The sequence below is a fragment of the Tinamus guttatus genome, unplaced genomic scaffold (assembly GCF_059628265.1).
Source record: "Tinamus guttatus ecotype Peru unplaced genomic scaffold, ASM5962826v1 Tinamus_guttatus_pri_ptg000464l, whole genome shotgun sequence".
In the NCBI taxonomy this organism is placed as follows: Eukaryota; Metazoa; Chordata; class Aves; order Tinamiformes; family Tinamidae; genus Tinamus; species Tinamus guttatus.
Window position 1 is genome coordinate 389,978 of NW_028288998.1, and position 15,216 is coordinate 405,193.

General features: G+C 35.2%; 1 protein-coding gene across 1 annotated transcript in view; it reads left to right on the forward strand.

The window, feature by feature from the left end:
- The window catches only part of LOC104577864 (long-chain fatty acid transport protein 6), a 38,330-nt gene that overhangs the window by 22,074 nt on the left and 1,040 nt on the right, over positions 1-15,216 (forward strand). Inside the window, exons 5-9 of the mRNA XM_088532672.1 lie at positions 2,108-2,302; positions 10,207-10,297; positions 12,089-12,287; positions 12,795-12,892; positions 14,079-14,209. Of these exons, the coding sequence (XP_088388798.1) occupies positions 2,108-2,302; positions 10,207-10,297; positions 12,089-12,287; positions 12,795-12,892; positions 14,079-14,209 (714 nt within the window). The remainder of the gene's footprint in view (positions 1-2,107; positions 2,303-10,206; positions 10,298-12,088; positions 12,288-12,794; positions 12,893-14,078; positions 14,210-15,216) is intronic.

Below are 15,216 nucleotides of genomic sequence, written 5' to 3' on the forward strand. Positions count from 1 at the left end.
ACTGCAGTTCACTTACCAACACTTTAACTTCAGTTTAATAATGAAACTGAAGGACAACATCATGTGTCACAAATCAAGGCAGTGAACAGTTTTCTGGAAAAAGGGTTAAAAGCCTTCCTGGCAAAATTTGAAGTAGAACAGAAACAAACAAACAAATATCTCTGTGTGTGTGTATATATGTGTATACATATATATATATATATATATATATATATATATATGTATACACATACACACACACACATATATATATGTATGTGTGTATATATGCATATATACACATATATGTATGTATCTTTTTGTTGTTCATTGACAGTATAATATTCTGTGAACATGTAATAGAATAAACAGTATTTCAGGCATATGAAAATCCACACTGTTGCATTGCAATACTGCACCTGAAGTGAAAAAATGAAAGCACTAAAAAAACACCTCCTAGACCATTTTAGAAATTTTGTTACTGATGATCTCCACTTGCAATTTCTGTGTACTTCATAATGCAGTTTATGTTGATAACAATTTGCAGTAGCTTAACGAAGTATGTGATTACCGTTTAGAAATGACTGCTGAAGCTAAAGCAATTTGCAGACATGCTTGAACAGAATGGTCAGTGACAGAGGGAGGCTTGAGGAAGGCCCAGAGCGATGCAGTTTTACGATGATATAGCAGGACAGTGCTGTACAAGATCCTAATCTGCTAAGAGCTATTTGCCTATAGTGAAATATGTGCATTTACTGCTGGATCATTCAAGACTCTGAAACTCAGTACAGGATTTTTGCTTCCTCCTGTGATTTTAAAGAGGGAAAAAGAGAACTTGGTATTCATGATTTAGAGCAGAAACTTGAAGTGTTGCTCTGTATGCACCTTTTGGGACAGAGAGGAGAATTTCCTATCCTTGTGAAAACCTCCCTGCGCTTCATTCTGAGGACTAGTACTTCCTATGTGTTCACTAGGCACTTCTTTGCTCTAAAGCTACACAGCATTTAGAGATTCTCCTTTCAGTCAGCACCCCTGGGTATTTCATGACATACACTGGTGACTGGCAGAGAGAGGTGGGCTAAATAAACAGGAATATTAGAACAAAAAGCAGTGAATTTTGTGAATATGTATAACCATTCTATAAACACAGAGGAAGACAGAGATATATACAAAGACACACACATATATATATAAAAATTTGTATGCATGTGTGTATGTATGTATGTATATACAAGCAGTGTACCCATACTAAAGCACTATGCAATTCTATATATAGGAGATAAAAATGATGTAAAAATCTTGGGTTTAAATTTGTGCTGTCTCATTAATAGAGTATTCTCTCTTGGCACCTGCAAAAATTAAAAAGGAAGACTGATTTTAAGCAGTAAAACATATACATTTTAGGTGCTTTGCCTTGTAATATTTCAACCTAAAGCTGAATGTAATTTAAGGTCCCCTTGGAATCACATGGTTCAGGAACATACTAATTAAAGTAGCGAGTCTCACTGAAGTGGATGAATAATATCATGTTTCTTATGATAAAATATGAGATTTGAAAACAGTAAAGACGGAGAATCACTAGGAAATAATGTGTTCCAAGTAACATTGAACAAGAGTTGTAAGCGTTAATTCTGAAAGAAATAACGGAAGATGACTCAGGGAAGTCAGGAAGGAACAGCTGCATGAAATTTTGATTGTTTCTTATAACCAATATGAAGATATAAAAAAGTAACTATTAATCTCTGCCGACTTTAATCCCTTGACAGAAATAATGCCTGCCTTCCTCCGTTACTCCAAATTTTCCAATCCTGCTAAGTGGAAAAAGAATGACAGGATAAACTTTTTAAAATATGGCAGAATTTATATAAATTAATGTAGTCATTATTCAGGCACTATTTTGCTTGTGCAGTAAGTTACTGGTAAACACATAATAGATGTTTTGATTGCAAAGTTTGCTGCATTGTAGTTATAGCCTAGCTATACCAGCTGTTTTTCATTTAACTGTTGTTATTTTTTTTAATGCTTTATGCCTAACTTATTTAAGCATGTACATTTCCTTCATAGTATTTGTAACAATCAAATATGAGAATATACTGTGTGTGTGTGTGTGTGTTTTTTCATTTAACAGAAAGAGGAAGAAAAAAATCACAAAGTCCGCCTAGCGATTGGCAATGGAGTACGAAATGATGTATGGAGAGAATTTTTAGACCGATTTGGTTCTGTTAAGATCTGTGAGTTTTATGGTGCTACTGAAGGAAACATTTGTTTCATGAACCACACAGGAAAAATTGGATCTGTGGGACGTACCAATTTCTTTTATAAGGTGACTATTTAATTCTGTTTTACTTTGGAGGGCGTGTTGAAGGCAAACATATTTCTCAATTTGACTACTGATTATGTGGCTGCAACCATCAGTCCAAGGTTAAATTTTATAATTTAGTTATTGCAAGTTGCAAGTTATTGCAACTGACCCTGTAAAATCTTGGAAGCAACCAAGGTATTGCAGTTAGTGTTTATCGCCAAAGCGAGTCAAGTGTTCAGCAGGAACCCTGGGAAATCAGATTTTCTTGGAATTCAGAGCCAAAAAGGGCATCTCTCTGAGTCTTGAGCTGATTCTGAGTATCAGTCCAAATCTCCACCCTCTTAAAGGATAACAGGGATACCTAAGAATTTGTGATAAGTGAAAAAAAAATCCATGTCCTGATTTAGTTTTGCACAGATTATGTTTACAGTTGTTTTCAAGGGTTGTATTTGTAGGGCATGCTATTGTGTAAATGTTTAGCACAGGTAAGAATTAGTAGTAATAAAATAAAAGCAGAAATCCATTTCAGAGATATTTTATACCTGCGTAGAGTTAAATACAAGTAACTAGCTACTTCACATCCAGTCTGTTTTCTTATTGCTAAATTTCAAAAATGTTTGATATATAATCACGATTAACCTGCTTGGACGCAGTCCTGTGCCAGAGGTCCCTTCCAACCTTAAGCTTTCTATGATTCTGTGATGTACATATGATACTCAATATTATATGGATAGTAATGAGCAAGCACACTGCTTATTTATCTTGTCACTTGTGCTCATTTTCATGCTTCTCCTGTAAACAGGACTACATCCCCTGGCTATAATTTGCAAAAGAAATTGAGATACCTATTAATGAGCACAAACCCTACTGATGGAAGTGGCATTTGTGCTCTCCTGAGACAAACTAGTAATAAGATGTTCCGACAAAACTGTTTTCACAGAAAGATGTTAAAATATTATTTGGAAACACATCTGTTCCAGATAAGTTCTGATGAAATGCAAATATGTCTCTAGACAGGTTCTAGATAGTTTCAAGGTCTCCACTGCGACATCAATACAGCAACACTACATAGACTAGTTTACAGTCCAGAGGAATTCCCATGTCTTCCCTTCAGGGATAGGAACCTGGGAGTCAAGGTTTCAGCCCAAGCCTGCAGGGAGGAACCTGGAAACACTCAGAAAAAGACCTCAAGAAATAGCACGTTTTTCAGAAACTGTTCAGAGCTTGGTGAACTAAGCAGATTCCCTTTGCTCATTTTCCGAGTTGCACATGATCTATATTCTGTGATAGGATGTCTGGTTCTGATGCCTGTAAGGACCTTCACAGAAAGCTGCACTACCCAAAATCCACTATACAAAACCAGGAATCTAGTATTTAGGGAGTAGCAGCAGAATCAGGAATCCTTACAGCTTGTGGACTTTGTTTGAGACTTTGCCAAGCCACATGCTTTAATTATTTTATGAACTTTTTTTTTTCTTAGAAATCTTTAAAACTTTACTTATGTTCCAAAATGAAGTAAAATTGTTTTTAGAACTTTACCAATTTTAGTAGAGTTTTTTGTAAGTAAGTCATTAATTTTTGGTAAATGGCATGTATGAGCTACAGCATATAAAAGATTAGGTCTGAAGTCATGTTAATTGATTTATAGATTGAATAATCTGTCTATTCACTGATTTTGTTTTTCTTGCACATGAAATATTCTACTTCTCTAATTATTAAATTTAATACTAGTTAGAGTTGAGTTAGTTACTGCAAACAAGAATAGTTCCTGCAAACCACAATTAAAAAATAAATGCAGTTGTAACTGTATACTTGACATCCCTAGGTATTTTTGCTATAATATATATATTCGTCCAAGTTGGAACTATTTTAGTCTATGAAAATATCGATATAGTCTGCTAAGTTAATTATGGATTGTCCCCCTGCTTACTCAGTTGAGATATGGAAAGACTATAAGATATTTTATGAACCGGAAAAAGCCGTTCATTGCATTTGGCTTTGAAATCAATTTATATTCTTTTTCAATGTTCTCTTTTCCCTAGAAATAAATCTACAGTAAGAATTTAGCAGTTATTTCTGTACTTTCTGTTATAAGGAAAGTAACTAAAGCGCATATTTGTAAGCAGGCTAAATATTTAGTTATAACCATTCTTCACTGGGGCCTGTGGTATATACTGGCTCCCAACTCCTACTCCAATGTAAATAAATTTGGCATTCCATGTCTGTAGAACCTGAGAGGAGAATAAAAATTGTTGCTAGAAACCGGCTCAACGTGGAGACAAACTGCTGCGCTTTCATACGTGGGCCTGGTGCATCTAGCCGTGTTGGTGGGTGGATTATATGACCTGTTTTGTATGGGCATAGGTCTGTCCCAAGTATCTTCCAAATGGAGGAGTTTTCATGTACTTCTCCAAAGCTCCAAAAGGACTTTTTTTTTTTTGTAAGTAATATGTTTTAAGGCAAAACATTTACAGCTGCCTAGCCTCTCTCTCTCTGAGAGAATCCTTGTCAGTACAAAAAGATGGCATGTTTATATATATGTGTATTACATTGTCATAGTTACATATGTCATACTCCATATCTGCCATATCTGCCAGGTCTCTTATGCTTTCACTCATACAGTCTCTCTGGAATGACAGTTCTTTCCATCTGCTTCTTGCCACTTTCCTGATGGTTTGCAGGAGCAACCAGCTCCCCCGTATGTTGAAACACAGTAGTGTTCAAATGAGCCCAGGCTTGGTTAGATTTAGTGCAATTCAAAAAAAGCAAAGCCTAAAAAACAATTGAGAGAGCATGAAGGAATGTTAAAAAGATCATAAGATGCACCTTTTGTTATTTACACATTGCTTTATGTATTTCATATTGCATAAAGAGATACATACTTGAACAAATGCTGAAGTTTGGGGACGATCTTTTCTACATGTTTTTGATTACAATTGAGTATTGTGACCAGCTGGTCCTGTATTACATAAACATAAGTCAGTTTGGCCAGAGGTCAGGCCTTCTTTTCTTTTTTCTTTTCTTTTCTTTTCTTTTCTTTTCTTTTCTTTTCTTTTCTTTTCTTTTCTTTTCTTTTCTTTTCTTTTCTTTTCTTTTCTTTTCTTTTCTTTTCTTTTCTTTTCTTTTCTTTTCTTTTCTTTTCTTTTCCTTTCCTTTCCTTTCCTTTCCTTTCCTTTCCTTTCCTTTCCTTTCCTTTCCTTTCCTTTCCTTTCCTTTTTCTTTTTTTGTTAACTACATTTGCATTGGAGAATGCATTTTGAAATGTAACTGTTATTTTTGCTTTACATTACTCTGAGTGACCTTGAGTGGATATGTAGCAGTATTGCTTTATTGCTGTTTCTCTGACCCTCGAATGATCTGAAACCCAGCCAGGGAGACGGCCTACTGCTGCAAACCAGAGAATGTCACAGGAAAGGCCCAGGCACCCAATTCCTAAGTGTTTCTGTCCATCTAGTTGCCTGAGGGAGCAGAGAATGTTACTGGTCTCAGAGAGGGGAAACAAAGAACTGCCAGCACTGTTTTTGCAACCATATTCTCTTGACATGTGGATCGATATAAAGACACATCATTAAAGATACTCTCTAAGGATTTCCTAAGGACCTGCTTCTTTACCTGGGAAGTGAAAGAAAGAAACCTGAGAAAGAGGAAAAGAGCTGTGTGATCATCTCTGTGATGTAGAAAAGGAGACAGAGAGTATTTTTATATATGTATATATACATATATACAATCATGCAGTCCATCCAGAATAACATCTAGGTTCTAAGTAAAAAGGTTTTTAGTGGGGAAAAAGAGAAATAATAAGGCATTTTGGCCGTAGGTAGTGGCAATGGCACTGTTTCTAAGGGTGAAATGCAAATAAAGTTATAGCTGTATTATCTTTTGTCTTTACAAACTGACCTCCCAGACAATCAAAGGCAGTTTTCTGTCATTAAATGACAAAAAAGGGAGGAATGGAGGGGGACAGGCACTGCTGATCAGTATCAGTGTTCTCCTATAACACATTATTTCACAAATAATATGGAAGACATAATAACAGGCACAACTCACTCAAGACAAGGTAATGACAAAAATGAGTGAATTTGCAGTGACAACAATATTCTGAGTGTGATTATTTCTAGTTAGTGGGAACAAATGAGTGATTGTAATAGGAATTTGCCAGACATCCAAGAGGCCACTGTTTTTGAGGTGCTAACGCAGTGTTTCCCTTGTTTATTTTCACTCTGCTTGTATAAAAGGGAGTGGTTTGTGTGCTTGAAGACATCACTGTGATATGTGAATAAATCCTTCAATAAGGATGTGCACATAGACTTGGAGAACAGAACAGTAGAAAACCCTGAAGCTCTGTAGCTGTCTTGAAATACTGTCTTGAAATACAGATTGACCTAATAATATTGTACATTACTGTTTAATATTTACATTTGGCTTTCATATGCTTATAGTTAATACGATTAATAGTATAGGATATAGCTTTTATACATATTAAAATGTGATGGGGGAAAAAAGTGATAAGACACTCAGTGGCACTTGTTAAATATGTATGTTAAATCTCTGTCTTATATATACTGTGTGACAACAAGGAAACTATAATGAGAGAATAGGACTGCTGAGATGCAAGGAAGGTTTTAATGCCTCCTGAAAAAAAAAAAAAGGCAAACCTTTTTTTGCAAACTTCTTTTGCAAAAAGGCAAAAAAGGCAGACTTACATGGCAAAATGCACTTTAACATAAAAGCAAAATTTGAGGTCAAGTTTAGCTTATCTTAAGACTCCAGAAATTTGCATTCACAGGAGAAACATTGATATGTTTCAGTCTAAGCAAGGAAGTACTTAAGCCTCAGGGCCCAATGGACAGCATAAAAGAAAACTAGTGTTGCTGCTGCTCTTCCTGAACTTTTGGTGTTGAGCTAAAATAATCAAAGGTACTTAAGGATATTCCAAGACATCTTCTTGTAATATTTTGTAATGGTTCAGTTAATATCAAGAATTTAAAAGCTATTTGGATTGGTTTTGCTTACGTTAGCTAACCAAACTATGCAGAGGACCTGCATATCTAGTTCTTCAGCATAAATAAAACATTGCAAGTATATATTTAAAACATAGTTAAGAAATGATGTTGCTGTGCTCCAGGTTTTTTTGCTTTCTATTGCTTCACTTTTTCAAGATGGTTGGGCATAAGTCTGATAATTGTAACACTTCATTTTATAAACAGCTATTCTCACAGAAAATTCAACACTGTATCACTTTCAAAACAAATAATAAACTAAATAAAATATAACAGCCTGTGATCTTTCTTTGATTAAGCTTCTCTAATCATTCTTTAAAAATTTAAACTTTAAGGATTTCAAAACTATTTTCAAAACTCACTTATTTGCAGTCAAACCGTTCAAAAAATAAATCAGGTTATGTGATGTCTTATCTTAGATAAGATCCAGGCAACTTGGTCATCAACAATATGGTGCAGTTTATCTTACTTCAAGTTTCAAGTAGTCAAACGGTCTTCTTTGATACATTTACATAGTGCTTTGGGGAATAAAGTATAGACAAAGGTAGATGAACACTGTATGCAATATGCTCTGAGAATAATATGATAATTCTTCAATATTTCAGGCCCTCTTTTCCAATAATTTTAAATAATGAGATAAAACAGATGTATGCCTGTAGCTAGATTAAATGTTTTGCTCTAGTGCTTGCATTTTCCAATACTCACAATGAAAAGAAAGCTGTTTGCATACAGAGAGGTCTTTGCACAAAATGTGTGCTACCTTATAGTTCCATTGAACAGCGTGATGCCACATGTGTTCTTATTTTATTGGCATATTGGCACAAGTGTTATTTCAGAGAGATAGTTGGAACTGGCTTGGTTAATACTAAAATTGCAGGCATTAAAAGGTGTAAGGAGAAAAATAAAAAGCAAAACTTGCAACACATTTTGTTAGATGATCTCAAATGCCAAATTAAAGCTTCTGAGTATTTAAAACAAAAGATGTATCATGCAGAATTGGCATAATTGATAAAATACAATTATTAAGCTTTAAAGCAATGAACATATAAAAATGGATCTGAACAGGGCACTTGTTCTGTTCAAAAATATCATAATAACATTTCATTTCATACTATTTCATTGTTTATGTTTTTCACTGTATTTGGTCTGTCATATAAAAATCTATCAAAGTAGTAAATATCAGTCTGTGAAAACAAAATAAAAATCAAGTGGATAAAGTCAAAGAGCGAGAGAAAAAAAATACTTCCATTTATTATGAATAGCTCCCAGTGCAGTTTACTAAGAATAGTATAATTATTTTTAATTAAAATAAAGTCTTTAACTTCCAACTTCATGACTTTGCTAAATGTTACAGTCTATAGTTATAAAAAATCTTCACTTTATTAGAAAATAGTATCTGATCCTGGATCATGACTTGAATTTTCACATTACAACCTTCCTTTGGCCAACAGTTAAAAATATCTTTTTGTGCCAGACTTTGGGGAGAAGTGAGATACAGTGGTGAATTTTGACAAGACTCAATAGATCACATTTGACCATATGAAGCTGAATCTGCATGCTTAATGTTTGGCTTCAAGTTGCTATTTATTCAGTCCTCCTTGAGAACAAAGTGATGTGATACAGCTGCAGAAGGATTTAAAATTAGGATAAAAAAAATCATTATTCAACTCTTCATCCTAATTTAACTGCAGGAAGGTGAAGCATTTGATGTTTTGGCATCCTACGCATTACTTCAGTCATCCTCATAATGCCATCCTTCAATTACATTTCATTTCTTGCTATAAAAGGTACAGGTATATAGTGACTTTTTTTGTTTGTTTGTTTGTTTTTTTTTCTTTCTACTTTTTCCAGAGCAAGATAATTATATATCCTTTATTAGGCTGGTCATGACATACATTCCCAGTATAATTCTTTAAAAAGGGAAAATCAAGGTGTTATATATCTAGGTTTACAACGTCACATCCGTCTGCTTACACCATAGACTAAACACTATTGGCTATTAGGGGCCCTATCTTTCCGTACAGCACGATATCTTCCGGCCGCCGTTCCCTAACTATCTGCAACACTTTCAGAGCTGGGTAGATTTGAGTCCTTAGGAAAATAACTGCAAACATAGCGGTCAATATAGTATCAAGGATAGGTCTTTCAGATTTAATTTGGATTTTTATATCCAGTGGAAAAATAAAGGCGATCAGACCTTGCCTATTTGGAGGAAAGCAGTGCTGTGGTATCTAATGTGGCTGCTGAGGTGCTGCCCTCTGTGTTCACCCCGCGCTGCCTCCTGTCCCACCTCCTGAGCGAGGCCGGCCGGCTCAGCAGCGCTGGCGCCCAGCGGGTTGTGCTATTTCCAAAGCAGGCCGGACTGACCCTGACGTATCTATGGAATGTGCTCAGCTACATAACCACATCAAAAAACCGGGGAATGCATATCTTTCTGGTGGCGCCAATGGCAGCGCTCTCCAGGATGTGGCAAGTCGAGGAACCCGGAGGGAAGAACTGAGGCTAGTTAAGCACAGCAGGGAGCAGGTTTCACTGTAAGAAGGTGCAGACCTTTGCTTTGCGTGTTTTATTAGGAACCAGAAAGCCCTGAGAATGCTTAGCAAGTATCAGTCGCTGCTTAGCAAATACTTCATGAAGTGTTGCATCCAGCATAAGGCTGTGCCAGGCCGGTAAAAACCTGAGCCTCATCAAGTGACGTGAAACAGGATACTTCTGAATGTTACCAGGTTATTAAATGTTCTGATGTTACTTTCCTCCAGCAAGTTGCCTAAGTTCACATAGAATATTTTGCATTTTTAAGCGAAACTACATTCAACATTTTGACGAGCAAGATTGTAGTAAAAATATTGTTTCCTTGCTTATATTTGCTGCCACCAGATGTCACTGTGTATATTAACAACTGATGATCCTTTTTCCCTTTCTTAGCTTTTTTTCCCATTTGATTTAATCAAGTATGACTTCCAGAAAGATGAACCTGTTAGAAACAAGCATGGTTGGTGTGAGAAAGTTAAGAAAGGTAAGCATGCATTATAATAGCCTATAACAGCCTTTTGATTTAATGCAAGTAGCCTAGTTCCATTTTTTTCGTGAGCCTTGCTATTGTGTTGCTGTATTATCTATGCCAACATCAACTTTTACTCTTTGCTCGTGAAAAAGGAACAGTGTGTTTCTTGATTTAAGCCAGAGCAGTATTAAGCACAGTGGTGCTTACATCAGAAGTTATGAGATCCGTGGATGTATTCACTGAAGTGAATGAGTAATGTACAAAGATCATGAAGTAATAATATCTCTGAATATGCAGGTAAGTAAGTTTTTTTTAAAAGGAGGTGAACACGTTGAGAAGGTTGTTTAAAAGATCCACAAAAAATAGTGGATCAGATGACATGCTCTTTGGTGAGAGATTAAGTGCTTCTCTGTTTAGCTTTTTAAAAAGAGGTACTTTGAATATAACTATTTTGAAAATACTTTTATCAGTTATCTCTTCATTATACATATTTTCAGAGCGTATCAGATACTAACATATCTCTGTAGTACTGCAAGCAGATATGAGCTATAATAATGCCAGGAAGCTGAAGGGGGACAAATTCATATACAAAATTAGGCTCGTAGTTTTAACAGGGAGCTGAAGCAGATTTTTGAAGCAAATTGTGGATTGTCTAGCAGGTTTTAATCAAAGCTGGGCACTTTTCAGAAGAACATGGTCCTCGAAAACTATTTGTGGGTAAAATTTTACAGGAAGGCAGATGCAAGGATGGCAGACTGGTCTGAGAAGGGCGCACATGGCCAAAATGCTATCCTTTTTTCCTTTTCTTTTTTTTTTTTCCCTGGTTACAATAGTCTAATAAAAGCTACCATCTCTATCAAAGACTTTGCCTTACCCATATGCTATATCCTTAGACGATCATGGCTAAAGCGACACTACAACTGAACTAAATTCTTTTAGGTAATACTGATTTCTGGAAACAAGGCACAGCTCTTTTATGAGAAGAAGATCTTAAATTATTTGTGTAAATTATTCCTTTGTATTTTTTTTATGTTATTTTCATTTGTACAATTCTTACCCCTAATAAAGTAACTAATCTTACTTAAGTAACTCTTAGGTTTTATTGTTCAGAACACGTTTCCAGAATGGTGAGGAGTTCAGAAAACTCTTTTGCTTTCGGCAAACTAACACACCAGTGCCATGTGTCTTACAGGATAATCCTTCCCCCATGTCTCCGTTTTTTGAGTCAACTTTATATTAAAACTTCTGTATTTGACTCTGAAAAGAAAGCAATGATGCTACTCTGTCACATTAATGGAATTCTTCAGAAGTGTTTTCAAAACTTCTGAAACAAGGACAAGTAGGGAACTAATGCTTGGGTTGGACAGCTGCCTTTTGAAAACAACCTTTAAATCACTACTACAGAAAAAGCAAGTAAGGTGTGGGGAATGAGGTTTAATATTCACTCGCTTTGATATTCTCACTTTGTGAGAGTAACGAGTGTACATTGAACTGACAAGATGATGGATCATCTCTCAGAGACAACTTTTTACGAGTTATCAATAAACACAAAATACTGTTTTTTGTGAGTTGGCAATATTGCTCTGTAACTATGGTGACTTTGCGTCTAGAAGTGACTACACAAGCTGCAAAGCAGTAGAAACAGATGAGCTGCTATTATAGGGTCACACCTCCTTAAAAAAGATGGTTGAAACACGGCTGATGGTCTACTAAAGATATAGGCAGCAAATTAACATTAAGGTAAAATACAGGAAATAAACAATGATATGTTATGTTCACACTAATTTGAACTTGTCTGTGTAGGTGAGGCTGGTCTTCTCATTTCCAGAGTGAATGCAAAGAATCCCTTCTTTGGTTATGCTGGCAATAAGAGACATACAGAAAAGAAACTACTCTGTGATGTGTTTAAGAAGGGAGATCTTTATTTTAATACTGGGGATCTGATGATTCAAGACCAAGAGAATTTTCTTTATTTTTGGGACAGGATCGGAGATACCTTCAGGTATAATCATTGTTTCTTATAATATTTCATCATTAAAAAGCATAGACATACAGAACAGAATAATGCTGTTTTACCTGTTTTCAGTCATGAGTGTTTAATTTATAACTATATTTTAATACCAGCAGAGCTAACTGTCAAATTTTCAGGAGGCTTTGGATGAATTACAACTTTGTGAACATTCTTGCCAATAAGCAGACTAATAAATGATAGATTGCTAGGAACAAGGAAAGTTGGATAGCAAATTAGAGAAAAATGTGTCATATATTGAAGAATGGTCACATTAGACAAACATTATTTGAGATTATGATAAGCTTTCTTCCTATTAAGTGATATCTAATATGCAGTCCCGTTTCAGTGACAAATGCAGTCTTCTGGTCATTAGACTGCTAAACAACGTTGACGAGTTGAAATAGTTAGTGATATAAAACGAACAGAGTTCTCAGTAATGTTTTTAAAAATAGCTGTCCATATGTTTACGTGCAATTAAATTATTTTTTCACGTTTTAGATGGAAAGGAGAGAATGTTGCAACCACTGAAGTTTGTGATGTGATGGTCATGTTGGACTTCATACAAGAAGCAAATGTGTATGGTGTATGTGTGCCAGGTAAGAGAAGTATTTATTAGCTGTGTGGTCTTGTTTTCCTCAAGACTTTGTTGTTAACCTTCATAACTTTTATTTCATGCTATAAACCTATGAATCATTTCTGATAGAGTTAGCTGTTTAATGCCTCGCTGTATTAAACAGTATGTACTGCAGATAATAAAAATACTGACAGACTGTAAGTGAGCTCGTGAATCATGCCTTTCAATGTATATTATTAAAAAGCTGTTTTTCCATGAATTTGTGATAGTTTAAAACATTATTAAATTCACACCTGTGAAAAATCCTCATCAAAATAACATCAGGTCAACAAGGTAAGAATTAAAGCTACTCTAAAGAAAAGGATATTCATTACTAAATAAAGCAATTCCATTGTCTTAACGCACTTTAACTGTGTCTAATAATAAGTTAACAGGATTTTTTTTCAAAATTCAAGGACTGGATAAGAAAGAAGAAAAAAAAATGAATTATATATTAAGAAAGAGAAGAATATAATTTCTCTGTCCTGATAAATGTAGTTATACATGCACAAAATAATTTCACCACAGAAGTTGTAGCATTACCAGAGAAGGATTGGAAAGAGGCAGTGGTAGAATGTCTCTGTTGTTATTGCCAGCTGATGCTTAAAATGAGCAGTTACTTTGATTGCTAAATTTTATTGCTTTTATAATATATTATACATGTAAGATTTTTTCCACAGAGCCCAAGTGCTGTCTCCTTTCCCAGACAAACCAGTTAGGGCTTCTTGACTCTCTTGATCTCTCCCTCTCAGCCAAAAACATTCAGATCCACAGCCCTTAGTGAAGATACTGTGGAGAGAAAGACAAAAACTGAAGAGAACACATAACTGACAAAACTTGGAAAGGTGTTCAGTGCTCTGTTTATGAGAGAAAGGGACTGTGCTGATATTTATCAACATGTTTTAGTTAATATTGAGTTTAGATATATGGTACTCCGTTCATCCTTACATGCCTAACTTGCAGCTCAATCTCCAAAAAGATGCAATACCACATGATATATACAGTACATATAAGATAGATACAATTTGCTTGTATTACTGAATCCCAGAAAATGAAATATTATTGTCAGCTTATTCATGTGCTGTAATTCTTTTTGAAAGTAAAGTTAATGACAAAAATCCAAATTTTATTAATCAATAGCATTTTATATCTCCCTTCCTTCCCTCCAGCTCATGAAGGAAAAGCAGGAATGGCCTCTCTGATTTTGAAGGAGAATACAACACTAGATTTGGAGCAGATGTATAAGCAAGTTGTTACCTGTCTACCCAGTTATGCCTGTCCTCTCTTCTTAAGAGTCCAGGTAAACTGCTTTACTATGCACATTAACATCTCCACCGTATAAACACAGCAATTGCTAAATGAAAAAAAAGTCAGCATGGCAAACATAAACAAAGTGTTTGCTCACCTATCATGTAATCTAGTTTTTTTTTTAGTGTTTTTTGAACTGGTCCTTTTTATTTTCTTCATTAATGAGGTCTTAAAGAGGAATTACAAAAAACACTTAATGAAATTTGAAGATTACATTAAATTGGGAGGAATTGCGTGTATCAGTAAGGATAGAGATCACATTTAGGGATTTAGGGAGATTAGAAGCACAGACAAAAGATTCAGATTAGTAAAACGAGAACCATTGCATCTGGAGAAAATAATCTAAAATCCATTTTGTTTAGTGGAAATGAGAAATCAGAGAAATAAAGCTAAAGCAGGAGACACACTGATAATGCACAACAAATGAGATGTCATTTGCAGTATAATACAGCTGCAAAAAGGTTAAAACATTTAAAGAGGTACAGTATTTATTGGTTCTGAATTAAAAGCATTTGTTTATTATAGTCACCATCATTAAAACTATCATCCCTAATTGTGATCTCCTACCTTGCTGTTGTTGCTGTCCAGTTTGAAATAATAAAAAAAAGTCCTTCTCTCAAAGAGCTTGTAATTTAAATGTAATTTAAGAGACTATATGTATATACATATTGTAAATGTAAAGGTAGGAGAGAAGACCACAGAGAGAGATCATAAGGTGTAGGGGAAGGGACAGGAAGATAGAGGGGAAACCAAGTTTTGGAAGCCCAGGAAGCATCGGGTAGTGTCACAAGCAGAATTAATGAATGCATGGAGGACTGCTAACAGCTCAAGATAAGAAGTGCTTGAACAAATACTACAGAAATAGGCAGGGATTTCACGGGAGTGTTTTAGGAAAGAAAAAGAAATAGACTGCTGTGGCAGAAAATTAACTGGAATGATCTAGAATGACAATGGAGTTGTTGAATCCAAGATGGATTGGAAATCATATGCACAGTGACA